The 24257-nt window shown below is 35.6% G+C and overlaps 1 protein-coding gene across 1 annotated transcript in view; it reads right to left on the bottom strand.

The window, feature by feature from the left end:
• Positions 1–4076: 4076 nt before the first annotated feature.
• Positions 4077–24257, bottom strand: part of LOC132142490 (NALCN channel auxiliary factor 1-like) — a 134530-nt gene continuing 114349 nt past the window's right edge. Inside the window, exons 2-3 of the mRNA XM_059552395.1 lie at positions 6603–6774; positions 4077–4640 (exon numbers count right to left, since the gene is read on the bottom strand). Of these exons, the coding sequence (XP_059408378.1) occupies positions 4363–4640; positions 6603–6774 (450 nt within the window). The 3' untranslated portion in view covers positions 4077–4362. The remainder of the gene's footprint in view (positions 4641–6602; positions 6775–24257) is intronic.

The following is a 24257-nucleotide window of genomic DNA, read 5'->3' as shown; positions in this document are numbered from 1 at the left end:
GATCCTTCATTTCTTTGTAAGTGGGCAGACTTACAAAATCAGCAGGGGATCAAATAAATACTTTCCCCACTGTATGAAGTAGACTAGCTCCCTCTGTAAAAATCTATGTCCATATAGACTTCCCTCATCCACTTCATGAAGTGGAACACACTTCAAAATGACAGCGGGGATTCCCCCGAGGGGAAGTGTGTACACGTAATTCAGCAAGACTATATTATAAAAGATATATTAAGGATTGTTTCATCTGGAAAGCATCTGCTGTGTGCTTACATCTGATAGACATCTTTAAGATGTCAGTTTTACATGAATTTTAAATCATGAACATCTTAGAAACATTTTCTAAACATATATTTGCACATCTGATAAGAAACTTCCAATAGACATACTGCAGATGAGTAAACACTCAAAAAAATATGCCTCAGATATAAATGTATGAATGTATGTCTAAAAGTGAAGTGGAACGCAGCCAGGCGACACAAAATTAATAGTCATAATATACCTAATCCATAGTCCATGGAAACAGTCCTGATCATGTTCACAAGAGTCTGGAGTGGCAAATTTTCAGCAAATTGTTTTATCTGCAAATTTAAATTTTGGGGAAAATTATCCCTTTTCGGCAGTGACTTAGATGTCCTAGATAGATGAGTTTAAACTATAAACCAAATGTGATATTACACCAAAGCATTTGCATATTTTCTCTTATCATAAGCAATTTGCATTAGGCAGATAGTCTAAAAAAAAACAGACACAGAGATGGTCAGAAAAACACAGACAGCTGTTTCATAATAGTTTATATCTCTATTTATTTTCCCTTAGAACAGAACTTTAATAAATGTAGCTGTATTTTCATCTTACCTTCAAAAAAAGGTCATGACCAGTGATTTATAAATATTAATCGGAGTCTTTGTGTAAAAAAAAAAAATCAAAAGAGAATTGTTTAACTAAATCATCTATTGTATGACAATATGACACTGTAATAATAACTGTTATTTCTATATACCGTTTGTCCATTTATTTGCTTGTAAACTGCAGGTTCCAGTTGCAAACTCTGCAGAGAAGGAGAGCGTTCATCTGTGTAAATCACACTTTTCTTACTAGTGTTGAACAGTGATTCAAATCTTTTAAACATGATAAACAAAAGTGTCTGAAAAACAGAAAAAAAAAACAAAGAGAACAGGCTACGTAAAAAAAAATACAATTTATATCAGATGAACAGAGGAATTTGACAGATGGGATGATGATCGATTTTGTGACTCATGACACTATAGATTTAAATTGATTGAAAGATATTGGGGAATGAGAGGGATATCTGGGAAATACTGACTGATACTAGACGGTAAACTAGATCTTATGCAGCAAGGCCAGATTCAAAGTTAGATTATATATGAGCAGTCTTTGACTTACAATGGTAATACAACATAGTGACATAGAATACATTTGGGTTAAGTAAAAAAAAAAAAAAAAGGAAATCTCTGACACTGTGGTCAGCATCAGATTGACTACAATGCTCTGTGCAGCTCTTTCAATCCAGATGGTCATACATTTCTATAGTGTCTTGATCTGTGATCATTTTTTGGAATGATATCTTCAATTATATATATGATCTTATTGCATAACCTGATGCAAAGGCAAATTACTAACTACAGCAACACTGAAACAGAAAATGTTTTTTTATTATTATTTATTTGTAATTGATTTGATATCAATTCAAACTCTGTTTCGTATGAATCTTAGCACAGCCAAACTAATTTCTTCTGTCATAGTCTGAGGCCCAGTTTATAGTTCAAAGCTCTGTTGCAGTGTGTTGCCTTTGCATAGCAGTGAAAAATAATGATCATTAAAGAGATGGTGTTGCCTTCACTTAGTGTGACAGATATTATGTCATTTTGTTATATATTACACTGGGTGAAGGCATCCTGTTTCCACTGAATGATCATTACAATTTAACAAAGTCATCTGGGAAAATTGACATCCTTTAAGTTAGCAATATACATTATTTTATGGTGAAAATAGTGAAATTAAGACAGTAAAACCAAGAACATTTAATTACTTGCACAGTTAAATTCACTCTAAAGCAGAGATGTCTTGCAATTTGACAAATTGTTTTCTTGTTTGACACTGTAAAGTTGCTTTGACACAGTCAGTACTGTATAAAACACTATTTAAATAAAAGTGACTTGACATGTACCTGTACACAAAACAGTGTTTGTGTTGATGTACATGTTTTAATTTACAAGACATCTCTGTGTGAGATCTCTTTGTGTGCAATTTTTATGTATCGATATTTCTTAAATTAACTTTAAAAAATTATAAATTAACTAGCATAATTGTCTTATTGTAGTTTATGGGGGAAAATACATAGTCTATATATATATATATAAATTAGTATTCCCAAAGGGGCATTTACTTGTAGTTTCCCCTAAGAAGTGTCCAAATTTGAGCACCAATGTCACCTGTCACTTTGTGCATCTCTGCTCTTAAGTAATTCTAATTTGACTTTACAAGAATTCATTTAATGCTAGTAAATTTACTCAAAAAAAAAAAAAACAACCACAGGAAAATAATGACCAAAGGAATGTTTTGGATGCACAGATGTATATGAGGATAGTCCGAAAATAAGGTAATAAAATAAGGTCCTGACAAAGGCAAAACAACATATAATCCCTATTAGCCATTACACTCAAAAACTGAAGACAACAATCACACAGAAGGAGAAATGTAGAGTAAGCCCTTAACTCCTTCTTCACACACTACTATTTGCTAAGCCCTTTACACAATAGATAGTTATTTTTGACGGGGAAATGATGGTAAAATTACAGTGTAATTGTGTATGATTATGTTGGAGTGCCACATTCTGTTCAGCTATTTCAGTTCCATTCGCACACGAACTATGGTAGTTAACCTTAGTTAAACAAGCTTCACATATAATGATGTTAAATGAATGCATTCAAATTAGGTCATGCAATGAATAACAATATAAATATTGTTGCTGTTAAGAATAATGTAAGGACCACATACTGAGAAATGATTCTTTCACAGAATATCCCAGATGCAATTAATGCAAGAGGGCAGAAGGGTTTAGCACATTGTTAAATGATTAAAGTGCATAATAAAATAGTGTCATGTATGAAAATACTTATAATTACATCCTCCTTCTTTACAGTTGTGTGCCAAAGCCCTGTTACTTGGATTATTCTGACCTCTTGTAGACTATATTTGTATTTAAATAACTACCAAAATAATGGGGTCTTTTTATACAATAAAATGGGCAAGATGCATAAAAAAAGCTGTCACTAGGACAGCACCCTTTCAATAGGTACACTTTCTGTACCATAATTACCCCTAAAAGTTCTATATTAGTATCTTAAAGGTACACATTAGTACCTTTTTAAAGGGTACCAGCCCAATGACAACTTATGTCCCTTTTTTCTGAGTGTAAAACAGTAAGCCATGTACATGATTTGGAGATGAAGATCTTAGAATTAACAGAACTACTGTATCTCATGGTAGTTGAGGCAAACTGCAGCAAACTCCACCAATCACCAAGATTTTTCATTTAGTAAGGGAAATAAGCATCAGTTTCTAAAATAATGCAAGGAGGTTTTATCTGTTTCTTAGAAGGCAGAGAAGATAAACAAGATTCTCTAATTAGATGGGATGCCAACTGCTGATTTGATTTTGAGGCTTTCAGTACATATAGTTTAAAAATAGGGCTTTTTATTATTTTATTTTATTTAGGATGAAAATGTAGGCATTAGAAAGAAAGACATGAATCTTCTACCTGTAGCCTGTCTGAATGGTGCTGATGACTTTGTGATGTGACGCTCACTCTCAAAGGACACAAAATACTGAAACGTAACATAACGAGAGAATTTGACAGGACATGGACACCCAAGTCTCCTTCCAGGTTGCTCTGAAACCACTGAACAGAAGTCAAAACCATCTTGAAGTGAATATAACAGCTGAAACTAAAAGGGAAAAGTTAGATAATCTCCTAGTGCAAAGTGAAATGGCAACTTGAGTGTGTGTGTGCGTGTGTGTGTGTGTGTGTGTGTGTGTGTGTGTGTGTGTGTGTGTGTGTGTGTGTGTGTGTGTCACAATGTGTGTACCAGAAGAGAGCAAGAAGTCTCTGTAGGGGCATGTTCTGACTCTTCGTATTATGCTTATCTTTTGTCTTGTGTCCTGTTCACTGTTTTCCCAAAACCCCACAAGGTGCTGATGACAAGTGTGGTTAAGTGTTCTCTGGTAGAGACTGTGAGCCTCACTTAGAGCCGTTAAACTCAACTTTTCTCTGAATGAGGTGCTTCTTTACTGGCAAGCCTGAAGCAAGTGGTGTTGGAGCTGGAGTTTTTCTTCATTTAATCACTCTTCTCTCGGGGCGTTGTCATCTAGTGGAAAGATTCCAGTCAGGCAGGTCGAGTTCTGATTGGCTGTCATGGTAGCCACAGTGTGGAGAAGAACTAGGACCAGCAAGCAAAGTTTCAGCCGGCCCTGCCCGAGCCGTGGACCACCCGAGGAGGTCACGGATGTGTGCTGGCAGGAAGGGTGAGTTCTTTTTAAAGTGCCCCGGGAGCGGTTGGACTTCTGGTCCCATCGCACATCACAGCACTCTGGCTCCTGGTTGATGTCTGGTTTGAACCCTGGGGTTATACAAAAACACAGATCTATGATCTATTTGGAAAACTCTCAAACATTGTATTATACCACAGTATGCATGTCTGACTGTGGTTATGAAAAGACTCCCAGAGTTCTAGCAAGATTTTCTCAGTTATGAACATTCATTCAAAGTTATGGCCTTTAATAACATTCCCAAAATGTTAGCACAAAAATGTTAGTTCTGTCAGGACCACTACCATCAAAAAAGAGAGATACTTATCATGAACTTTAGTTTGGCGGTATGGTTCTGTTATGGGCAAAAACTGGTTGTTTTAAACTTCAAAGAACATTCAAAAATAAAGTTTTCATGACACATGATCAAAATATTCTTATAACATATTATTGTTAGCTGATGTTACACTAAAATTATTACTTTAAACACTAAGATATTTGTATGAACTGAATATTCATAAAATTGTATGATTAACTGTTCCATCTTGCATTAAAAAGTATGTGGATTTAAAGGTCTGTGCGTTAAAATGCCTGTTACAGTAGAGGCATTTTGTTGTTTCATCATGTTTTAAAAGTTTTGTGGAAGGTTTTTAAAGGCACTAACTGCTTCATATTATGCTAAAAAAAAATACTGTTTGTAGACTTTACCATGTAAAGCATTTTGCTGTTTAATCACAAATGAAAGAAAAGTAGGTTGCAGTGTTAAATAACAAAGATGCTTCTGTGTGCTCATTAATTGCTTCTCATAGCACTAACATTACAGTTACATCGTAAGCATATTAAAGCTAGATATATAAGCAAAAATAAATAAATGGTCAGCTCATAAGTAATTAATGAAAGAAGAAAAGATGAAAGAAGTTCCAAATGACCGATTTTAAAGCCATGATTTTCACACTTGAGAAAAATCTAGCTGACATCAACTATTTGTATGCTTCTGTCTTTGGTTTAGCCTCAAAAATTAACCTCAAATATGCTGTCAATGCTGATATTGTATTGTTTTCCTAATTTAAAAATAATATGATAAAAAAAAATATATTTTTTAATAAAAACAAAGAAATCTGTATGCTTATGTTTTTTTGTAATAAATATTTTAAATACATGTCTATCTTTTATATTTGCAGTATTTGTATAATATCCACATGTATTGATGGGGTTTAGGGCAGTTATACATGTAGATGACATAAATGTCCAAGATATCCAAAAAAGTATTACACAAATATAAACACAAACATTTGTTTTAGCTCATTCCATTTTCACATTGCTTTCATACATGTTTTACTTCATATAACATATTTAATATATGTGGATACAGTACATTACATTTGTGTAGTTCACTTTGTAGTTCATTTCAAATCGAAAAAAGCAGTGGATGTGTTTCTCATGTTATGTAAAATAACTACAAAATTATTGTTTAAAGGGTTTTTATTATTATATTGTTTTTTTTGTTTGTTTGTTTTTTTTGAGCAAAGGTCTGACAGTTTCAACAATTGTCCAGTAGATGTCACTTAAAAACTGTATGGTAATCCAAATAGCGTTCATTTCTATAATGTATTTACATTAAATATGTGCATAAATTATACTGAGAAATGAATGAGCTCTGCTCTATGAAACAATAACATGATTTTAAAATTATTATTATTATTATTTAAATCAAATTTGGTTTTCCTGCTGATCTTGCTACTTTGGAGCTCTTTGATGTGATTTATGTGTTACTTTTTTTGCTGTTTTGATGTTGTTAATTACGACTAGTATCCTACTACTGTATATAAGGTTTGATACAAAGCTATGTGAGCAGATTATGCTTTGTTTTTACTTAGTAAAGACTTAAAGGTTACATTTTGACTGTTCATTGCTTTATTAGCAACATTAGAATTCTGCTTGACACAAAACATGGAATTATGAAAACGTAAATGACATTTAACATAGATACAGTGCATAATGTAAAGATAAAAAAAGTACAATTAAGTTTTGGCTATACATAGTTGTATACCAACCTGCACATATAAAACTGGGAGTACCACCATGTATAAGGTCATCATTGTCAGGCAATATGAACGGACACCTCTGCTGGACCTCAAGACAGTATTGCTCACAGGGAATCTTATGACTGCAGCCTGACTGAGGACTCTGGAAATACTGAGCGCAGAGCCAGGGCTTGTAGACAGTCTGCAGAGAGAGCAAGAAAGAAAGAAACAAATAAACAAAGAGAGTGAATGAATGCAAATTATTAAACATTTGAAGTTTTTACTATACTTTTATCAGAGTTGGACACCATTGCATTATATGATTAACAGATTTAATTAAGGCTTTTATTCACATATTAACATTGATCAACACACATGCATACAGCAAATCAAATATGGAAAACATACACTCAAACATAAATGAAAACTCAGTTTATTCAAGAATCAGACGTCTCCGCTCATTAAGTCACCAGGGAGAACTAGGGCAAATGTCAAGATTTTCAGTGAATAACAACCTAATTTTTGGTCTGCACCTCGCACAAAGGTATCATATGCCTTCAAAAGACTTAAAACAGATATAAAATAAGAGTTTGGCTCTATTTATGATTCTGCTTCAGTTCTTTATGAAGCTTGAAAACTTCAGTCCCTTAGAAAGAGCAGTGAAAAGAGAAACAAAATCTTGAGTTAATGGCTTTTCTGTCACTACAGTGCCATAACATGTCTCTGATTTATGTAATACCATGCAGTGACAAATTATAGCAAAGGATTTACACCATGCAACGTCAACTGGCGGCCCGCGGGCCAAATCCGGCCCGCCAGAGATTTCCATCCGGCCCCCAGAATAATACTTAATTCAGGAATAGCCTTGTAAGAGGAAAAAGTTTAGGGCTGGTCCGAATACCATTTTTTGAGCTTCGAAGCTTCGGTAGTAATTAACATATTTTTCTCTCTAATAAAGGCAGGAATCTGTGTCTGTATGTCCGTTTGCATTTTCATTATTTCGAGAACCGTTCATCCAATCGACTTCACAAGGGAGTGCAGTGCCGCATTTGGTGCAATATAGATGGACAGGCGAGACGCGACACATTCGGAATTATTTAACTTTTAGTAAACTACAGTCAGAACAGCGCGAGCGGGAAGCGGCGCACCTCATGCTCCAAGAACGGACACTTCACTAGTGATATAAAACTCACACAAACAGGTATATTAAATTAAGCAATACTTTTAAGGTAGTCTAATATTTTTCTGACTAACAAATTGGCACAGGAAGGGTAGATTTAAATAAAGAAAAAGGAAATTTAAATAAAGAAAAAACTAAATTTAAATAAAGAAAAAACGAAATTGAAAAGAAATTTAAATTAAAGAAAAAAACGAAAATTAAATTCGAAAAAACGAAATTTAAATTTGAAAAAACTAAATTTAAATAAGAAAAAACTAAATTTAAATAAAGAAAAAAAACTAAATTTAAATAAAGAAAAAACGAAATTAAGTTAAATTAAAAACTAGATAATTTTAGATTAATAATAACGGGTAAAAATGCTAATACATTTTGTTTCTATTATTTTATTTTCCACAATGTCAAAGCAACAAAACACAAGTTTAGACATGCACTTCGGTCCATACAAACTCCGCTGTTCTGCGCTCTAGCCAGAGAACACTCCCGTTGCTGGAACACGCGTCGGGTCTATTTCTAGCATGCGCGCGTTTTCCGCGTGGCTCCAGCGAGACGCGTGTCTCAGTGTGCAAACTCCAACCTGTTAAATAGGAGCCGAAATAAAAACGGACACGCCACGCAGCTGAGACGCTCACAAGAGGGAATGAGAACTGTTTCGCGGGGGATCCCAGGTGTGCGGAAAAAAATAATAATAATAATAATAATATTCGAATGTCAAATTTTCAAATCGAATACCAACCCACCGAACGAATGTTCGGGTCCGTTCCATATTTATTTATTTTTAAATCTAACGAGAAAAAAAGCAAATAAGGCACACAGCATTTCTAACTGTAGGCACTATGAATACTACTTATCAGTCCATTCTTCATTAAAACTACGGTTCTCTGAATCAACTTTTCGCTTAAGGCTCTTTGGGAGTGCCATTTTTTCATTTAAATATTTTTAGAAGGCCTTTCTTCTAGTGTTCTCCACAAACTACGACCTGCATGTGACAGTGATGGACAGCTTGACAGCCTCACAAATATGAAGCCTAAAATATCGCTATCGCCCCCTGGTGGCTCGCTGAAGTACAGGTAATATGTAAAAAAATAACATACATTTGGAATTAGAATTAGTATATCAAATAATAACATATTAGGATACAATTCGAATTTTATTTTATATTACGAGTATCTGGCCCTTACAGTGTCTGCAGAGAAAAATTCTGGCCCTTTGACAAATATAGTTGATGACCCCTGATTTACACCAATATCCCATCAATCAGTTGTGCAATATTCAAAACGACCAGCAGATGGGAGAGTTTCACAGCTCTCAAAATCAGACCTGTTTGGTAGATTCATTAATCTGTCTCACAACAGCTCAGTTACTTGTGCTTCCTCAGTGACATACACAGAGACCCAACCAGGTCACGCAGACCTCATAAAAACACTGCTGCTTTATAATGTACCTTTGATCATTTAACCTAATATGCCTACTGCAACATCACTGTGACAAAATGATAATGTCACACTATGTATTGAAGTGAGTTAGCAGCAGAGGAGCACAGTGGGCAGCGCAAGGGGTGAGCAGAGGACTCCACGGTGCTATAAGAATAGACTTTGCTCATTTATTTTGCCCTACATAGCACACAGCACAGCCTGCTGTTGAGGAAAGGGAAGATGCCAGAGCATCCACGTGTGTGTGTGTGTGTGTGTCTTGAAAAAGAGAACAGGAGGCATAGAAAACCAGGTCGTCTGGCTGTCAGAGAATCCAGTACTGCAGTCTGATTTGTGGAGGCTGGTTTGTGGGAGGATTCTCTCTTCCTTCTTTAAACATCTAACAACAAGACATCTATAACAGAATTAACAGGAAATTACACACCATTGGGGACTGCTGACCCCCATCTCACCCATCGCATGCCAGATGGAAGTGAAAAACAAATGGTTGGTTTAGTGTAAAACTAGAGTTGTCACATCATAAATTTGCACTTAAGCCTGGTTCACACGGGACGATTTTAAAATTGTCGGCCGATTTTCCAAACCTGAGAGACCCCACACACGGCGATAAAAAATCACGGGTCTAACAGTTTTGGTCGTACAGTGTGTGGTGTGCAGCCACACGGCAAAATCAACACATCAAACACGAACCGATTTGACTCCCAAGCATTCCCAGGTCAGACGGGAAATCTCGCAAAATCCCTCGAGATCAAACGTGACTTCAGAGTAAACAATCATGGCGGACGAAGAGGATGCAGTGGCCATAGTTTGTGCTTTGTTTGTAACCGAAAAAAAAACATAAGAAAAACAAGAAAAGGCGATGGTCAAAGAAGTGGAGACAAAGTCCTCCATCTCCGACGTCCACCGGACTTTCTGGTGCGCCATGCCGCCGGCTGTTTTGATTTTGTTTCCTGGTACTTCCTCGCCGCCTCCTCACCTCGCTTTCTGATTGGCTACATGCCACAGTCCACAGTCTGCATGATCGTTTGTCCTCGGGGGACACCACACATGTGAAGAAATCGGGCCAAATAAATCCAACATGTTGGATATCCCCGATTTGAGATCGGAGCGGTCCCGACGTCCTTCCAAGCAGAGGAGAGCAGTCTTAACACACCACACACGGCAGGAATATCTGATCAGATTATTTTACGATAATCGGAGCATCCTTAAGATCGGAAGGTGTCAATCGGGGCTAAAATCGGTCTAATTATCCTGCCGTGTGAACCAGGCTTTAGTGTACGTGTTTAGGAAGAAAGCTTTATGAGCCAAAGATAAAATATAAATAAATAAATAAATACATCAAAAAGGTTAAAAAAAATCACAATACAATAGCTTTTTTTAAGGAACAGAACATTTTTAAGTCATTATTCACTGAGTGTCCTGCAGTCCAGTGAGCTACTGTACACAATCTAAATTAACAAATTGTTTAAAGCAATAATTAACCCTTATGGTTGTTGGGGACGTTTTCGTCCACTAGGGGGTAAAGTTGAGACTTATTTTGGCCACAACCTTCTCTGTGTTTCAGCTAATAGAATGGTTTTTGGTGACAAATCTTATTTTGACACATATTTTGGGAAAATGCTTTGAAAATTTTCAAAAACTTAACAATACACTGTGGGCAAATTCACTACCCTTTCATTATGTTCATGGATGGAAATATCCACTAAATTAAACTGCTGTAAAAATGTATCAGATAATTTTTTTTTTCTAATTTTTTTTGCATAAATCTATTAATCAACCGCAGTCCTGATCAAAACTACCAAATGTTTAAAAAAAATCCAAGATTTTAACTCTTTAATTACCAAGTTCATAAATGATGTCACTGATTTGGGGAAAAAACACACAAAATGACATATTTTCAATATAAAAAGTGATTATGGACTGGATATTTTTTTACCTTTTATCACAGTCTTGGGCATATCAACGATTAGTAGCAACATTGGCTTTGATGCATTTTTAGTTTTTGTGCAGCATTAGATTTTATTTTTCTCTCCCTCATTTGTTGTTGGTGGCTGTTTTTGCCCCATTGACTTCCATTATAACAACATTTTTTGATTGCAAAGCCATGACACCATATAATCATGCATTATTGATTGTTGGTGGTTTTCCCTGTTGGGAAGAGGTAACATTTGTTATTTTTTACAGTTGATCACTAGGTGGGACCATTAACCCTTTAGATAGGCCTGTGCAAAAAAAGGCTTAGTTTCTGGCTTGTATATGGAGTTATATGGAGTATAACAGCAAATTATAGTGTGTGTGTGTGTGTGTGTGTGTGTGTGTGTGTGTGTGAGAGAGAGAGAGAGAGAGAGAGAGAGAGAGAGACCTTTGTGCACTTACCTTGATGTATCTGAAAAAATCCAAATATGCACCTCAGGTCTCAGAACTACATGGAGTAAACAATAAAAAAAGAAGTGTGTTCATGCACCTGCTGCCTTTTGATGGTGAAAAGTACGGATGGCCTATGTGTGAAATGCATGTCTTCTCTTGATGGTAAAGCCTGTTTAAAACCTTAAAATGCTGATGAAAAAATCTACTTTGCATCAGATTTATGAACATAATGTATTATGAACCAAAATGCAATACCAACTTAAAATAAGCTGCAGCTCGAGCTGCAAGGGGCTGGAGGGGTCAAGCTGCATAATCATTTCTAAAACTTTGGTACAAGTCAAGCCCTTTCTCGTGTTGCTTGCTGCTCTTCTAACCATCAAATGACCAGCAGGATGGCATGCAAGTGTTTAAATCCACGTACCTTGCTTTTGTTTGTGCAGGTGCATAAACACGCTTTCGTTTACTCCATGTAGTTCTGAGCGCCTGGGTGTACATTTTTATTTTCTCAAATACATCAAGGTAAGTGCACAAAGGTCTCTCTCACACTCTCTTTCTCTCTCTCTCTCTCTCTCTCTCTCTCTCTCTCTCTCTCTCACATACACACAAACACACACAATATAATATGCAGTTATACTCCATATAGCTTCATATACAAGTCAGAAACTAAGCTTTTTTTGCATAGGCCTATCTAAAGGGTTAATGGTCCCACCTAGTGATCAACTGTAAAAATAACAAATGTTACCTCTTCCCAACAGGGAAAACCACCAACAATCAAGAATCTCACACACACACACACAAACACTATAATTTGCTGTTATACTCCATATACAAGCCAGAAACTAAGCCTTTTTTTGCACAGGCCTATTTAAAGGGTTAATGGTCCCACAAAGTGATCAACTGTAAAAATAAACGTTTTTACCTCTTCCCAAAAGGGAAAACCACAAACAATCAAGAATGCATGATTATATGGTGTCATGGGTTTGCAATCAAAAAATGTTGTTATAATGGAAGTCAATGGGGCAAAAACAACCACCAACAACAAATAAGGGAGAAAAAATGTAAATCTAATACTGCACAAAAACTAAAAATGCATCAAAGCCAATGTTGCTACTAATCTTTGATATGCCCAAGACTGTTATAAAAAGTAAAAAAAAGTAAAATCCAGCCACAATTACTTTTATATTGAAAATAAGTCATTTTGTTTGTTTGTTTTTTTTTTCACTGAAATCAGTGACATCATTTATGAACTTGGCAATTAAAGAGTTAAAACCTTGGATTTAAAAAAAAAAACATTTGGTAGTTTAGATCAGGACTGAGGTTGATTAATGGATTTATGCAAAAAAAAAAAAAATGGGAAAAAAATATTTATCTGATACATTTTTACAGCAGTTTAATTGAGTGGATGTTTTCATCCCGAACAAAACGAAAGGGTAGTGATTTTGAACAATGCACAAGGGTTAACTCAAATCAATCATCTTTTTAAAACTTAAATGAGGATTTTTTTTTTTTTTAATCTGATAGATTTCTGTCCCTCCATTGAAAGTACATTCCACTAAAACCTTCAAGCCTCAAAACATGCATAAGAACATTTTAAAGTAATCCATATGAATCGAACTGTTCAATAGGTCTTCTGAAGAGACTATGAAAAAATTTAGCTATTGAGAATAATGACACTATTGGCTTCTGGTCATAGCTGAATTGAGCGATCTTCACAATTTATGAATTTTGGAACATTGACCCAGTTATTATTTATTAGTTATTATAACTGAATTGGAAAACAATGAGCTGAATAATGATACTATCATTTCTATAGACCTGAATTATAGTTGAACTGAGTTTGTTTCATAACTGATGAACGCGACATGACAGTTATTGAACTAAATTGAATCAAATCGAAATGAATTGATTTGAATGACACTACTTTCTTCGGTAGAGCTGATTATAACTGGACTAAACGTATTTCATCATGGATTAAATGTATAGTGTCATAGAACTGAACTGAATCAACACTGATTTAAACTGAGCTAAATAATGCCTATTGTCTTCTGTAGAGCTGCTTTACTTTTGAAACTGAATTCACAGTTGAATAATTCCTGTTTATTAATGAGAAGCTTGTTAGTATAAAGTGCTAAATAAATGTGATTATACTTGACTCAATAGCTTTATATGATGAACAGATTTATTAAGAATTTTATTCACATATTAACACCGAAAAACACATACATACAGCTCATCAAAAATGTAAAAATAAGTTTAAAACTAATGGAAACTAAAAAAAAATTTTTTTTTTCATGAATCAGACTGCTTTGCTTCTTTATGATTGTTAGTGAATACTTAAAGGTGTTACTGTATATACTTTTTTTTTTTTACCTAATGTATCAGCAAACAACTTTTTGCTATGTATATGTGTGTATATTATAAGATATATGTATCCTAATCCTTAACATCCTAGCTTTTATTTATTTATTTATTTATTCTGTGAGACTGCAAGAATGATATGCCACATGCATCGCTCTGTAGAAGTAAGATGGTGGAGTGCAGTGCAGAGCTTTCTGTTGAAGTCAAGTCAAGTCACCTTTATTTATATATAGCGCTTTAAACAAAATACATTGCGTCAAAGCAACTGAACAACATTCATTAGGAAAACAGTGTGTCAATAATGCAAAATGATAGTTAAAGGCAGTTCATCATTGAATTCAGTGATTTCATCTCTGTTCAGTTTAAATAGTGTCTGTGCATTTATTTGCAATCAAGTCAACGATATCGCTGTAGATAAAGTGACCCCAACTAATCAAGCCAGAGGTGACAGCGGCAAGGAACCGAAACTCCATCGGTGACAGAATGGAGAAAAAAACCTTGGGAGAAACCAGGCTCAGTTGGGGGGCCAGTTCTCCTCTGATCAGACGAAACCAGCAGTTAAATTCCAGGCTGCAGCAAAGTCAGATTGTGCAGAAGATTCATCTGTTTCCTGTGGTCTTGTCCTGGTGGTCCTCTGAGACAAGGTCTTTACAGGGGATCTGTATCTGGTGCTCCAGTTGTCCTTGTCTCCGCTGTCTTTCAGGGCAGTAGACGTCCTTTCTAGGTGCTGATCCACCATCTGGTCTGGATACGTACTGGATCCGGGTGACTGCAGTGACCCTCTGATCTGGATACAGACTGGATCTGGTGGCTACGGTGACCTCGGAATAAGAGAGAAACAGACAAATATTAGCGTAGATGTCATTCTTCTAATGATGTAGCAAGTACATCGGTTCCGGTTCCGGTTTACCTAAGGAAGGCCAACTTCTACATGCCATGTTTCTATATTAGCATAATAGCTAATACTATCTCTTGACATTGGTTATAAAAGACAAAGATATTTCAGTTTCATTATATATTCCATTTCCTTGATGTTTTGAACAAGGGAGTTCATGGACGAGTGGAGGGCAGAGGAACTACAGTCACTCACAGCCTTGCTTTCATTATTGTCAGAAATTAAAATATGCCACTCTACCCGATTAAGGTCTATTGCATTGAAAGAGCAACAATATAACTCTTTAAACTAAAAACCATCAACACAGCATTTCTGCAACCGTGAAAGTTTTAGGCTATGAAAAAAAGTGAATCCTCCCACATCCCACACAGTGTAACAGGAGGTTAAAAGGTTAAAGTTTTCAGTACCCTTAGGCAATGAGATAGTACAGAGCACTATGAGAATGCACCGCAATGCATAAGGGATTTCTTATGACCATATGGCCATGAGCCAAGGTTAAGGGTTACGCAGTCGTTATCAGGAAAGGCATGGTCATGCAAGTGAACAGCATCAGCCAAGGATTAGAAGAGAAAAATGAACGCCATGAAAGAGGAAGTTGTTTTTTAATCAAGGAATTATGGCCCTCTGTAAGGCTTAACAAGCATGGCAGAACTGCAAATTTGACTCATATAAAAGAGACATAAAATGACAGAATTGTGTAGCAGCACACTTCCTGAGCAATACCTGGTGTACATGTTTGTTTTAAATAGGTTTACTTTGATCTTGTAGACATGGTTACACCAATATAACTTGCAATTATTACTTATTGACCATCAGACAGACACTTATTCAATTATTACCTATTGACTATCATAAAGACATTTATTCAAAATATATAAACACAATTTGATGTGCAGTGCTATTTATAATTGTGCATTAGCTGATAAAACTGCATTTTCAATATTCTAATCAAATTGTACAGCAAGTTTTCAAGGAAAAATCTAATAGACCCCTTAATCGCCTACGTCATTGTGACGTCAACGCTCTAGCTGGAGGCAAAACATGTGTTTTTGGCTGCCAGAATAGAAGGAACAGCACTTTTGTTTCAAAACTTAAGTTTAACCGGATCCCGGCAGACATTCCTTCACAGAAATCAAGAAGACAATTGTGGTTGAATGCAATACGGCGTACAGACTGGATGGAGATTATCATAAATAATGCTTGTGTTTGCAGTGCACACTTCATATCAGGTTAAATAAGCTATGCATATGAACTGGTGTGTTGGTTTTATCTAGAAAATCTGCAAGTTTCTGTTTTATAGGTGAAAAGTCGCCAACCTTCAGCACACTAGCTAGTTTAAATGTTAAACAAACATACAGCGATAGATGTGTGTGCCATCCTTTGAATGTCACGGTCCCGCTGAGTCAGGGACTGTACATATTCGGACAGTTCCGAACCTTCTTCTGCATCCATGTTTAATAAATCCCTCCTAAAACATGCTAGCTTACACTTGTCAACATTGCGTCAGCGCCTCTTTTTGCCTCCAGCTCCGCCCACATGGAGACATTGCAATGTTTACAAACTTTTAAGGGGTCTATACAGTGAAAAAAAAAATCCTCATCAATTTCTTTTAGAAAGATGAAGAAATAAACCAAAAAGCATATGTTGTTTAGTCAATTCACCTTTATTTATATAGTGCTTTATACAATACAGATTGTGTCAAAGCAGCTTTAAGAAAAACGTGTTTGCAGTTTTTCAGTTAAAGTCCTTTTATTGATGATTCAGTTACAAAAGAGTGAACATTGAAAATGCAATCAGATGGCAATTAATAGGAAGACCATATCCAAAATAAGCCTGCAAACCAGAACAGAGAACTTTCCATAAATTTGTAATTTTTTATACATTTTACAAATGAGGATGTCACCAAAAGGAGGTTTTGGGAGATTTTGTCAGGTTTGTACTTCAGAATACAAATTTGTCCTAAAAATATTGTTACACACATTTGCACATATTAAACTGGAAAATAACACTTTACAAAAACAATTTAGTTATCTAAACCCCTTCATTTAGTAATGTTATATGTGTGTGTTGTGCAAGTGTACATGTGGGTCTTTCTCTGCACACTCACATGTTCAATCAAACTTCATTAACCATGAGTTTCTCATTAATGATTCAAATCTAATTAAAGTGCTTCCGAGGATCATTATAATGCATCAGTGGTAAGTAATTACATGAAAAAAAGACTTGCCACATTATTACAGAACACGATTAGATTAAGAAACCTGGAGTTTGTGCAATACTGGGTTTGATTATGAGTGTAAGTTAACATCCAGATGTGGTCATGTATGTCAAATCAGTATCAGTTGAATTTAAAGGTCATGTTAAAGTAGATTAGGGCTACAAAAATTCAGATTAGGGCTACAAAAATTTACTAGGAAAGGAAAGGAAAGGAAAGCAAATGTGACCAAGTATGGTGACCCATACTCAGAATTTGTGTTCTGCGTTTCACCCATCCAAATGTGCAGTGGCATTTTTGTCCCAAGCATTTTTGGTTTTAAGTATCGATAAATCTGCCTTTTCCATTGAGAATTCACAGTAATCTCAGACAACATAATCTAGATTAGGGCTATTCAAATCTTGCCCTGGAGGGCCAGTGCTCAGAATAATGTAAATGTATGTTCAGAAACATACATTTACACACAAACTGACCACCGACTACAACTTTCAAACGTAATCTTTATTTTTTGGCTTAACTGTCACAGAATGGAACGCACAGGATTGTGGGATATCAAAGGCAGCGAAGGATACATCTATGCTGCCTTCAAAAACCGGCCAGATGAAGGCATCTCAGGAGACAGGAAATGAAGCTGACATTGATTTCTGACGTGCCTTGATGCCTTCCTACCTTGGAATGCGACCTCCGAAGGCAGCATTTTTCAGTTTTCGGATGCAGCCCAGGTTGGAGCTAAACTTTGCAGTGCAAGATTTGAATAGCCCTAGTCTAGATGCATTCATCCCAAAAATGCATTTGAAGAACCAAATTAGACAGCGATGAATTATGATTAGAAGATCTAACATTTGTCACATCTCAGATATATTATTTTGAGGTACAAATTATGGGACCCTGGTACTGAGGACCGACAGCAATGTATATTTTGAATGTATTTCTTGTTTAATAAACCTAAATTAAATCATAGCAGAGAGTGGTACTGAACTGACTGATTCCGTCAGATAAAACAGACAAAATGTGCAGTGCGGTGGGTCCCCAAGTGATATATTCAATAAATAGTGAGTAAAAAAGTTTAGAAATGGAACAGTTATAATATAAAGTGCACATGCTTTGTCAAGGTTTGTTTTAACCTGGAAACTATCTATTTTGTATTAGAGTGGTGATATATAATATTTCTATTCATTATCTGCAATAATCTACTTAACCAAACAATTGAATCTAATTAAAAATTCATGATTGTACATTAAATGTCATTTACAGAGAATGCCTACTTGCAACCCCCAGTAAGCAAACAAAAGTTCAGAATGGGGAGTAGAAACTCCACAGAAAAAGTACAAACTATTATTATTCATAAGTACTTCACAATAAACAAGAGATGAAAACTTGAGATGCGCAATAAATCTGGTTTTCACAAAACTACATGCAGATTTATTTCTTACTGTTAAATATATGGCAAAAAATAAAATGAAATAAAGTAAATTTGATTAGTCTCATGAATTCCTCTTGAGCAACACCAGCACTGTCAAAGCACCTGTCATAGCAAACTGACCACATGGAACTACAGACAGGTGACTAAATAAGAGAAACACATGCATCTTAGGGTGTGTGTCTTTGTACTGCCAGAACAGCTTCACTGTGTCTTGGCAGTGATTCTACAGGTCTCTGGAACTCTTCTTCCAAAAATAGGCCTATATTCCCTAATTTGGTGTTCTATGCCGATTGCTGGTGTTGTCTAAAAGGTCGCAATAAATACATTTTTAGACTTATCTTACAATCAACCTGTCCTCCAACCAATACGCTCGTATAGGTCGTTTGTCCAAATCCCTGAAATACGACCCATCAGAGCGTATACTACAATTGCGCCCCTATCGGCAAAAGGTCGTTTTCATATTAATGTTTTGTACTCTTTTATTTGCATTCTGATTTGCATTTCGTGTAGCTCAGTTGGTAGATTATTGCGTTATACCTTGATATGTTATCATGCTATCATGGGTTCGATCCCAGAGAACGGACGTGCACGAAAATGTATATGCTCAATAAATCATAATTTAGCATGATTTCTGTGAGGGTTAGGTTTAGGGGTGGGGTTAGGTGTGGTCATTCGAAAGAATAAGCCACCTAGTAAAATATGTAGGAAATACTGTGAGATCGGTGTAAAAAGCCCACACATTTCATTTAAATAAACGTGTGTTTTGATTGGTAATGACGTTATACGTCATTTCATGACGACAGACGCTACGCTATACTGTCATTATTTTTAGGCCCGCTAGGGGGCGCTTAACTTTAAAACATAAATATAGGTCGTAATAAGGTGCTTGCACAAACGACCTATATGGTCGTTTTTTTGTTGGAGGACAGGCTCTGTCACCATGTTTTTTGCATTCCACTTGTGCCTGTGTCTTTTGCCGCTTCTCGTACATAACAGTGTAGTTGGTGCTAGTTCAAAAAAAAAAAATGCTTCTACAAAAAAGTTTAATCTGCAGATATGGCCTTGTTTAGGGATCTGTGCCTTTGTGTGACTGCTAAATAGGGATTATATTTTTTAGCAATACAGTGCATTATACAGGTTAATTTACAGAGAAAAGAAGAATCTGTAGATGGAAAAATTTCTCTTTACAAGTTATATGTGAATTTTTGTTACTTTGCATTTTTTGTTAGAAAATGTTTATTTACTATTTATTCAAGTTTTTATTAAGTTTTTATTAATTTTTATTATCTAATATTTTAATACCTAATTTCCATGATCTAAATATTCTTGAGAATTTAAAGTTTGTTATCATTTGAAAGTGTGTTGGCCTTTTTTTGCTTTTATATTATGATTTATTTAAATTAACTTAAAATGACAATAATATTGTTTATCACAATCATTTCTGAGGCAATATATCGCACAATTAAAGTTGTTATTGTGACATGCCTACATGTCAGTCCAAAAGTTTTACCATGCACAGCACCAAGACCTGACTAGGTAATCACTAATTCACTGGCAAAATCTTTATTGATAATTATCAATATGCTATCAAAACATTGCTGTGTGTTTTCGCAATCCTGATTAATTCAACATAGCAACATAGGCTCAGCCTGAATCAAATTTGTCATTATATTTATGATTGTTTGTGATTTTGTTTATCTGACTAAGCCTTGTGAAAAAGTGCACTTAAAGGGATAGTTCATTTTCAAATAAAATTTTGGTATGTTTTAGCTTACCTCAAGGACATCCAAGATGTAGGTTTCTCTGTTTCCTCAGTATTTCCCATTTTGATATTTTTAGGTCCAACCGTTCTTGTCTGTGACTCACATAATGGATGTCTATGGTCACCACCTCAAAGAGCATGCACAGAGGAGTCAAAATTAAACAATTCCCCATCGTAAGTACACATTGATGACCTAAGACACGAAACGAGCGGATTGTGTAAGAAAAAGAAAACTTTTGTACACAACCACGTCCAACTGATCTGAGTTCGCGAGTGCTTCCTGATGTGACGTGCGTGCGCGCTCTGGCTTTAGCCCCGGATGTGATGTCTCGCGCATGCACATCACTCATTGTTTACCACACGCTACGCTTTCAATCTGCACTGTCTGAAATATAATGCAGTAATTGTAATAAATTAATGTTTATAATGCACCCTATACTCGTTGCGTTTATAATAAAAATACAACACATTACTCACTCTATTGACAGCGTGCCATTGGGTCCCTCTGACATTGGACGTCGCCTCCAGTTTATACGTGGCAAACTAAACACAACGTGCAAAACGCTGCGTCTCAACAGCGGAGAAAAATCAGGATCTTCAGTCAGGCAGGCGTGTGATGTGATACTGTCAATGTCCTCGTCGTCATCTTGTAGTTATCCGTGACAACATATGCTCTCCACTTCTGTTGGCATCTCACAACACTTGCTACTAAAACACCACCAATTTTGAAGAGATCTCTGTCTCTGAGGCTTGAAGACGTGCTGCTGCAGCGGATCGCTCCTGAGTACTTGGTCTGTGTATTCTGTTTCAAATAAATATGGTTGTGAAAAAATTTCAACGTTGTCTATGGATATATTGAAATCGTCTTACATTGCAATTTCCTGTACGTCTAAATATGTTTAGATCTTCACAGTGAAAGGTAATACTTCCGAAATCTGTGTAAACCATAGGCAGTAAGTGTAAACAATGAGTGATGTACACGCGCGAGAGATCGCTTCCGGCGCTTTCCGCGCTTGCGCCGACTAAAGCCAGAGCGCGCGCGCACGTCACATCGGGAAACACGAACTCGCAAACTCAGATCAGTTGGACGTGGTTGTGTACAAGAGGTAAAAACGATATAAATACTGTTCGTTTTCTTACACAATCCGCTCGTTTGGTGTCTTAGGTCATCAATGTGTACTTACAATGGGGAATTGTTTAATTTTGACTCCTCTGTGCATGCTCTTTGAGGTGGTGACCATAGACATCCATTATGTGAGTCACAGACAAGAACGGTTGGACCTAAAAATATCAAAATGGGAAATACTGAGGAAACAGAGAAACCTACATCTTGGATGTCCTTGAGGTAAGCTAAAACATACCAAAATTTAATTTGAAAATGAACTATCCCTTTAATAGTATTGAATGTCCACATGTAGTATACTTAAAATCTTATAAAAAGTATAATAAAAACAAAACTATACTTGCAGATAATGTAATATTAATAAAATATAAGGATACTTAAGTGTACTTAAAGAGATTTTTTAAAGTGCAATTTGTAATATCAAATGAAAGTTTTACTTTAGGCCATTTTAAATGAATATGTTTAGTAATATTTTTTCATGTTTTAAAGAAGTACACTTTTTTGTGTTGTATTGACTAGAATACTAAAGCACATGTACTTTTTATAGTACTTGATTATAATTATAACTGTAGTGTGCATAATTATAACTTGATTATAAGTACTTGATTGTAATTGTACCTAGTGTGTTATTTAGTGTTACATATTACTGTACAAATGTGTAATTATACGTATATTTAAATACATGACATAACAGAAATTACATAGTATATTAATATATATGCTTGTCAGTACATTTGGAAGTACACTTTAAGCATAAATTAACAAGAACAAAATAAATAAGTATTGCATTAAATATAAATTGAAACTTAAAACGTTTTAATTTATTTGTAAATGAAATGTTATTATTTGTTTGAAAATTAAATGCTTCACCTTTGCACAATGCATAGTATCATTCAGAGCTACCATATAAACTATAAAATAAAATTAGATGCTCCTCACCGTGTGCTAACGTTTACACCAATGTGCCAGTAAGGCTTAGTTGTTTTACTGTCAAAAGAATCATGCCTGTCCACTGAGGCCTTGCTAGGGCTTAAAAAAAAGATTTTTATGGACCTAATTGTATTTATAGTTTTTGGTTGCTGGCATGACATGACTAACAATCTCTGACATGGCCCTGCTGGTTTAGATCCACTAATCAGAATTATGTTTTTCTGCCCCCTTGAAGCCAGATGAAGCAACATGTTGCTGACATTTGTTGTGTGTCCTTGGCACTCCAGATGTGAGCATTGCTAGCAGCAGACATCTGCGCTGCTGACTCACACTGCAGCCCTGGGTGCAGTCAAAAAAATCACACCTTCCTCTCGCTGAATATTTAGAGCTCCAAGTCTAAGCCTCTTGCTATGTTCTCAAAATAGTTACTTTCTGTCCCTGTGCAACTTGCACTTGCTTACTGTAGGCTCAAGGGTTGCCAAAATGTCACACACATCACTTTTCTCTGAAGGCCTGATAAACACTAGCACCCTCCTACAGTTTCGATGGTGATTGTTTACAAATCAAACAAACAAGGAAGATGTGAAATTTCCCTCCTTTCAACCTGTCAGACTTGGATATGCGTATATATTTTCAAGCCAAAAAGGTGAAGATAAAGGTTATTCAAAAAACTGTTAAATGGTAGTAGTGAGCTTCAAAGAGCTTCTGTGGTGTTTAAGAGAGAATTCCTTCAATTAGGCCTTAAAAAACTAAGATCAAAGCCCTATATCTTTCTCTTGTTTCCCCTTTGAAGCGTTAGCTATGAAGAATGTATCTTTCACTAAACGTTTTCAGAATATTCAACATTTCAATAATGTCTCAATTATGCGAATTGTAATTACATTTTGACACTTTGCATAAAGCTGACAAATATTCACACACGAGTGTAGGTAAAACTTTAAAATGGAGTTTTGAATTTCAAAAGCACCCTCTTTTATGATTGCAGCTCCTTCTCTGAGCTTTGATCATGGCCCTTTTTTCAATTTAGGCTGCTTGACTAGTACCACATTAAGTCAACAATAAATAAGCAAAGTATAGTCTTTTAGTATTCATCAGAAATGTATTTTGTCTCAATCACTGTAAATGTGTTCCCACAGATCCCAGCTAAGTTGCTTCTTGAGGAAAAAAGCAAGTTAGAGAGGCGGTATTCACATGGTGTTTTCCTCATTAATTTCAATTAAGGAGTGGAGTACAGGACAGCAGGCATTACCAGAATGCTGCCTTAATGCACTTTCTTTTGTCTCTCAGTCTACCACGTGCACAACGCTGCTGGCTCTAATTGGATTGGATAACAATGCTGCTTGAATTCACACCCATATATTCCTCAAGTACGAAAAAGCCCAAACAGCAACTAATACAGTTCAAGTCAAGCTAAAAACATCACAGGACGGTGTAGACCTTCATGCTTTTAAAATGTAATTGGTAAGCCATCTACTGAAGTGTGACAATATATTAATAATTCATACGTTGCTTGAAAAGTGTTGTTTTTTGGAACCAGATGGTGTAGAATCTAAGTGGACCATGATAGCCAGCCAAATCTTGACAAAGCTACTATATAATACAATATGTTTTTGAGGTTTAATGTGTCACAGATTTTTGGTTTAGTCAAATAATACAGACACTATATGACACAAGCAATATTGCCCTACAGTATATATCAAGAGTGAAAAGAGTCATTATATGCTATATATTATATAGCATAATATAGGCTATATATTATTTTCAAATATGTTACATTCTCTGGACAGATATAAATTTATAATGTACAGTACAGACCAAAAGTTTGGACACACCTTCTCATTCAAAGAGTTTTCTTTATTTTCATGACTATGAAAATTGTAGATTCACACTGAAGGCATCAAAACTATGAATTAACATATGTGGAATTATATATGGAATTATATACATAACAAAAAAGTGTGAAAATATGTAATATTCTAGGTTCTTCAAAGTAGCCACCTTT

Source organism: Carassius carassius, chromosome 6 (genome assembly GCF_963082965.1).
Source record: "Carassius carassius chromosome 6, fCarCar2.1, whole genome shotgun sequence".
In the NCBI taxonomy this organism is placed as follows: Eukaryota; Metazoa; Chordata; class Actinopteri; order Cypriniformes; family Cyprinidae; genus Carassius; species Carassius carassius.
This window is presented reverse-complemented; position numbering and strand designations above follow the sequence as displayed.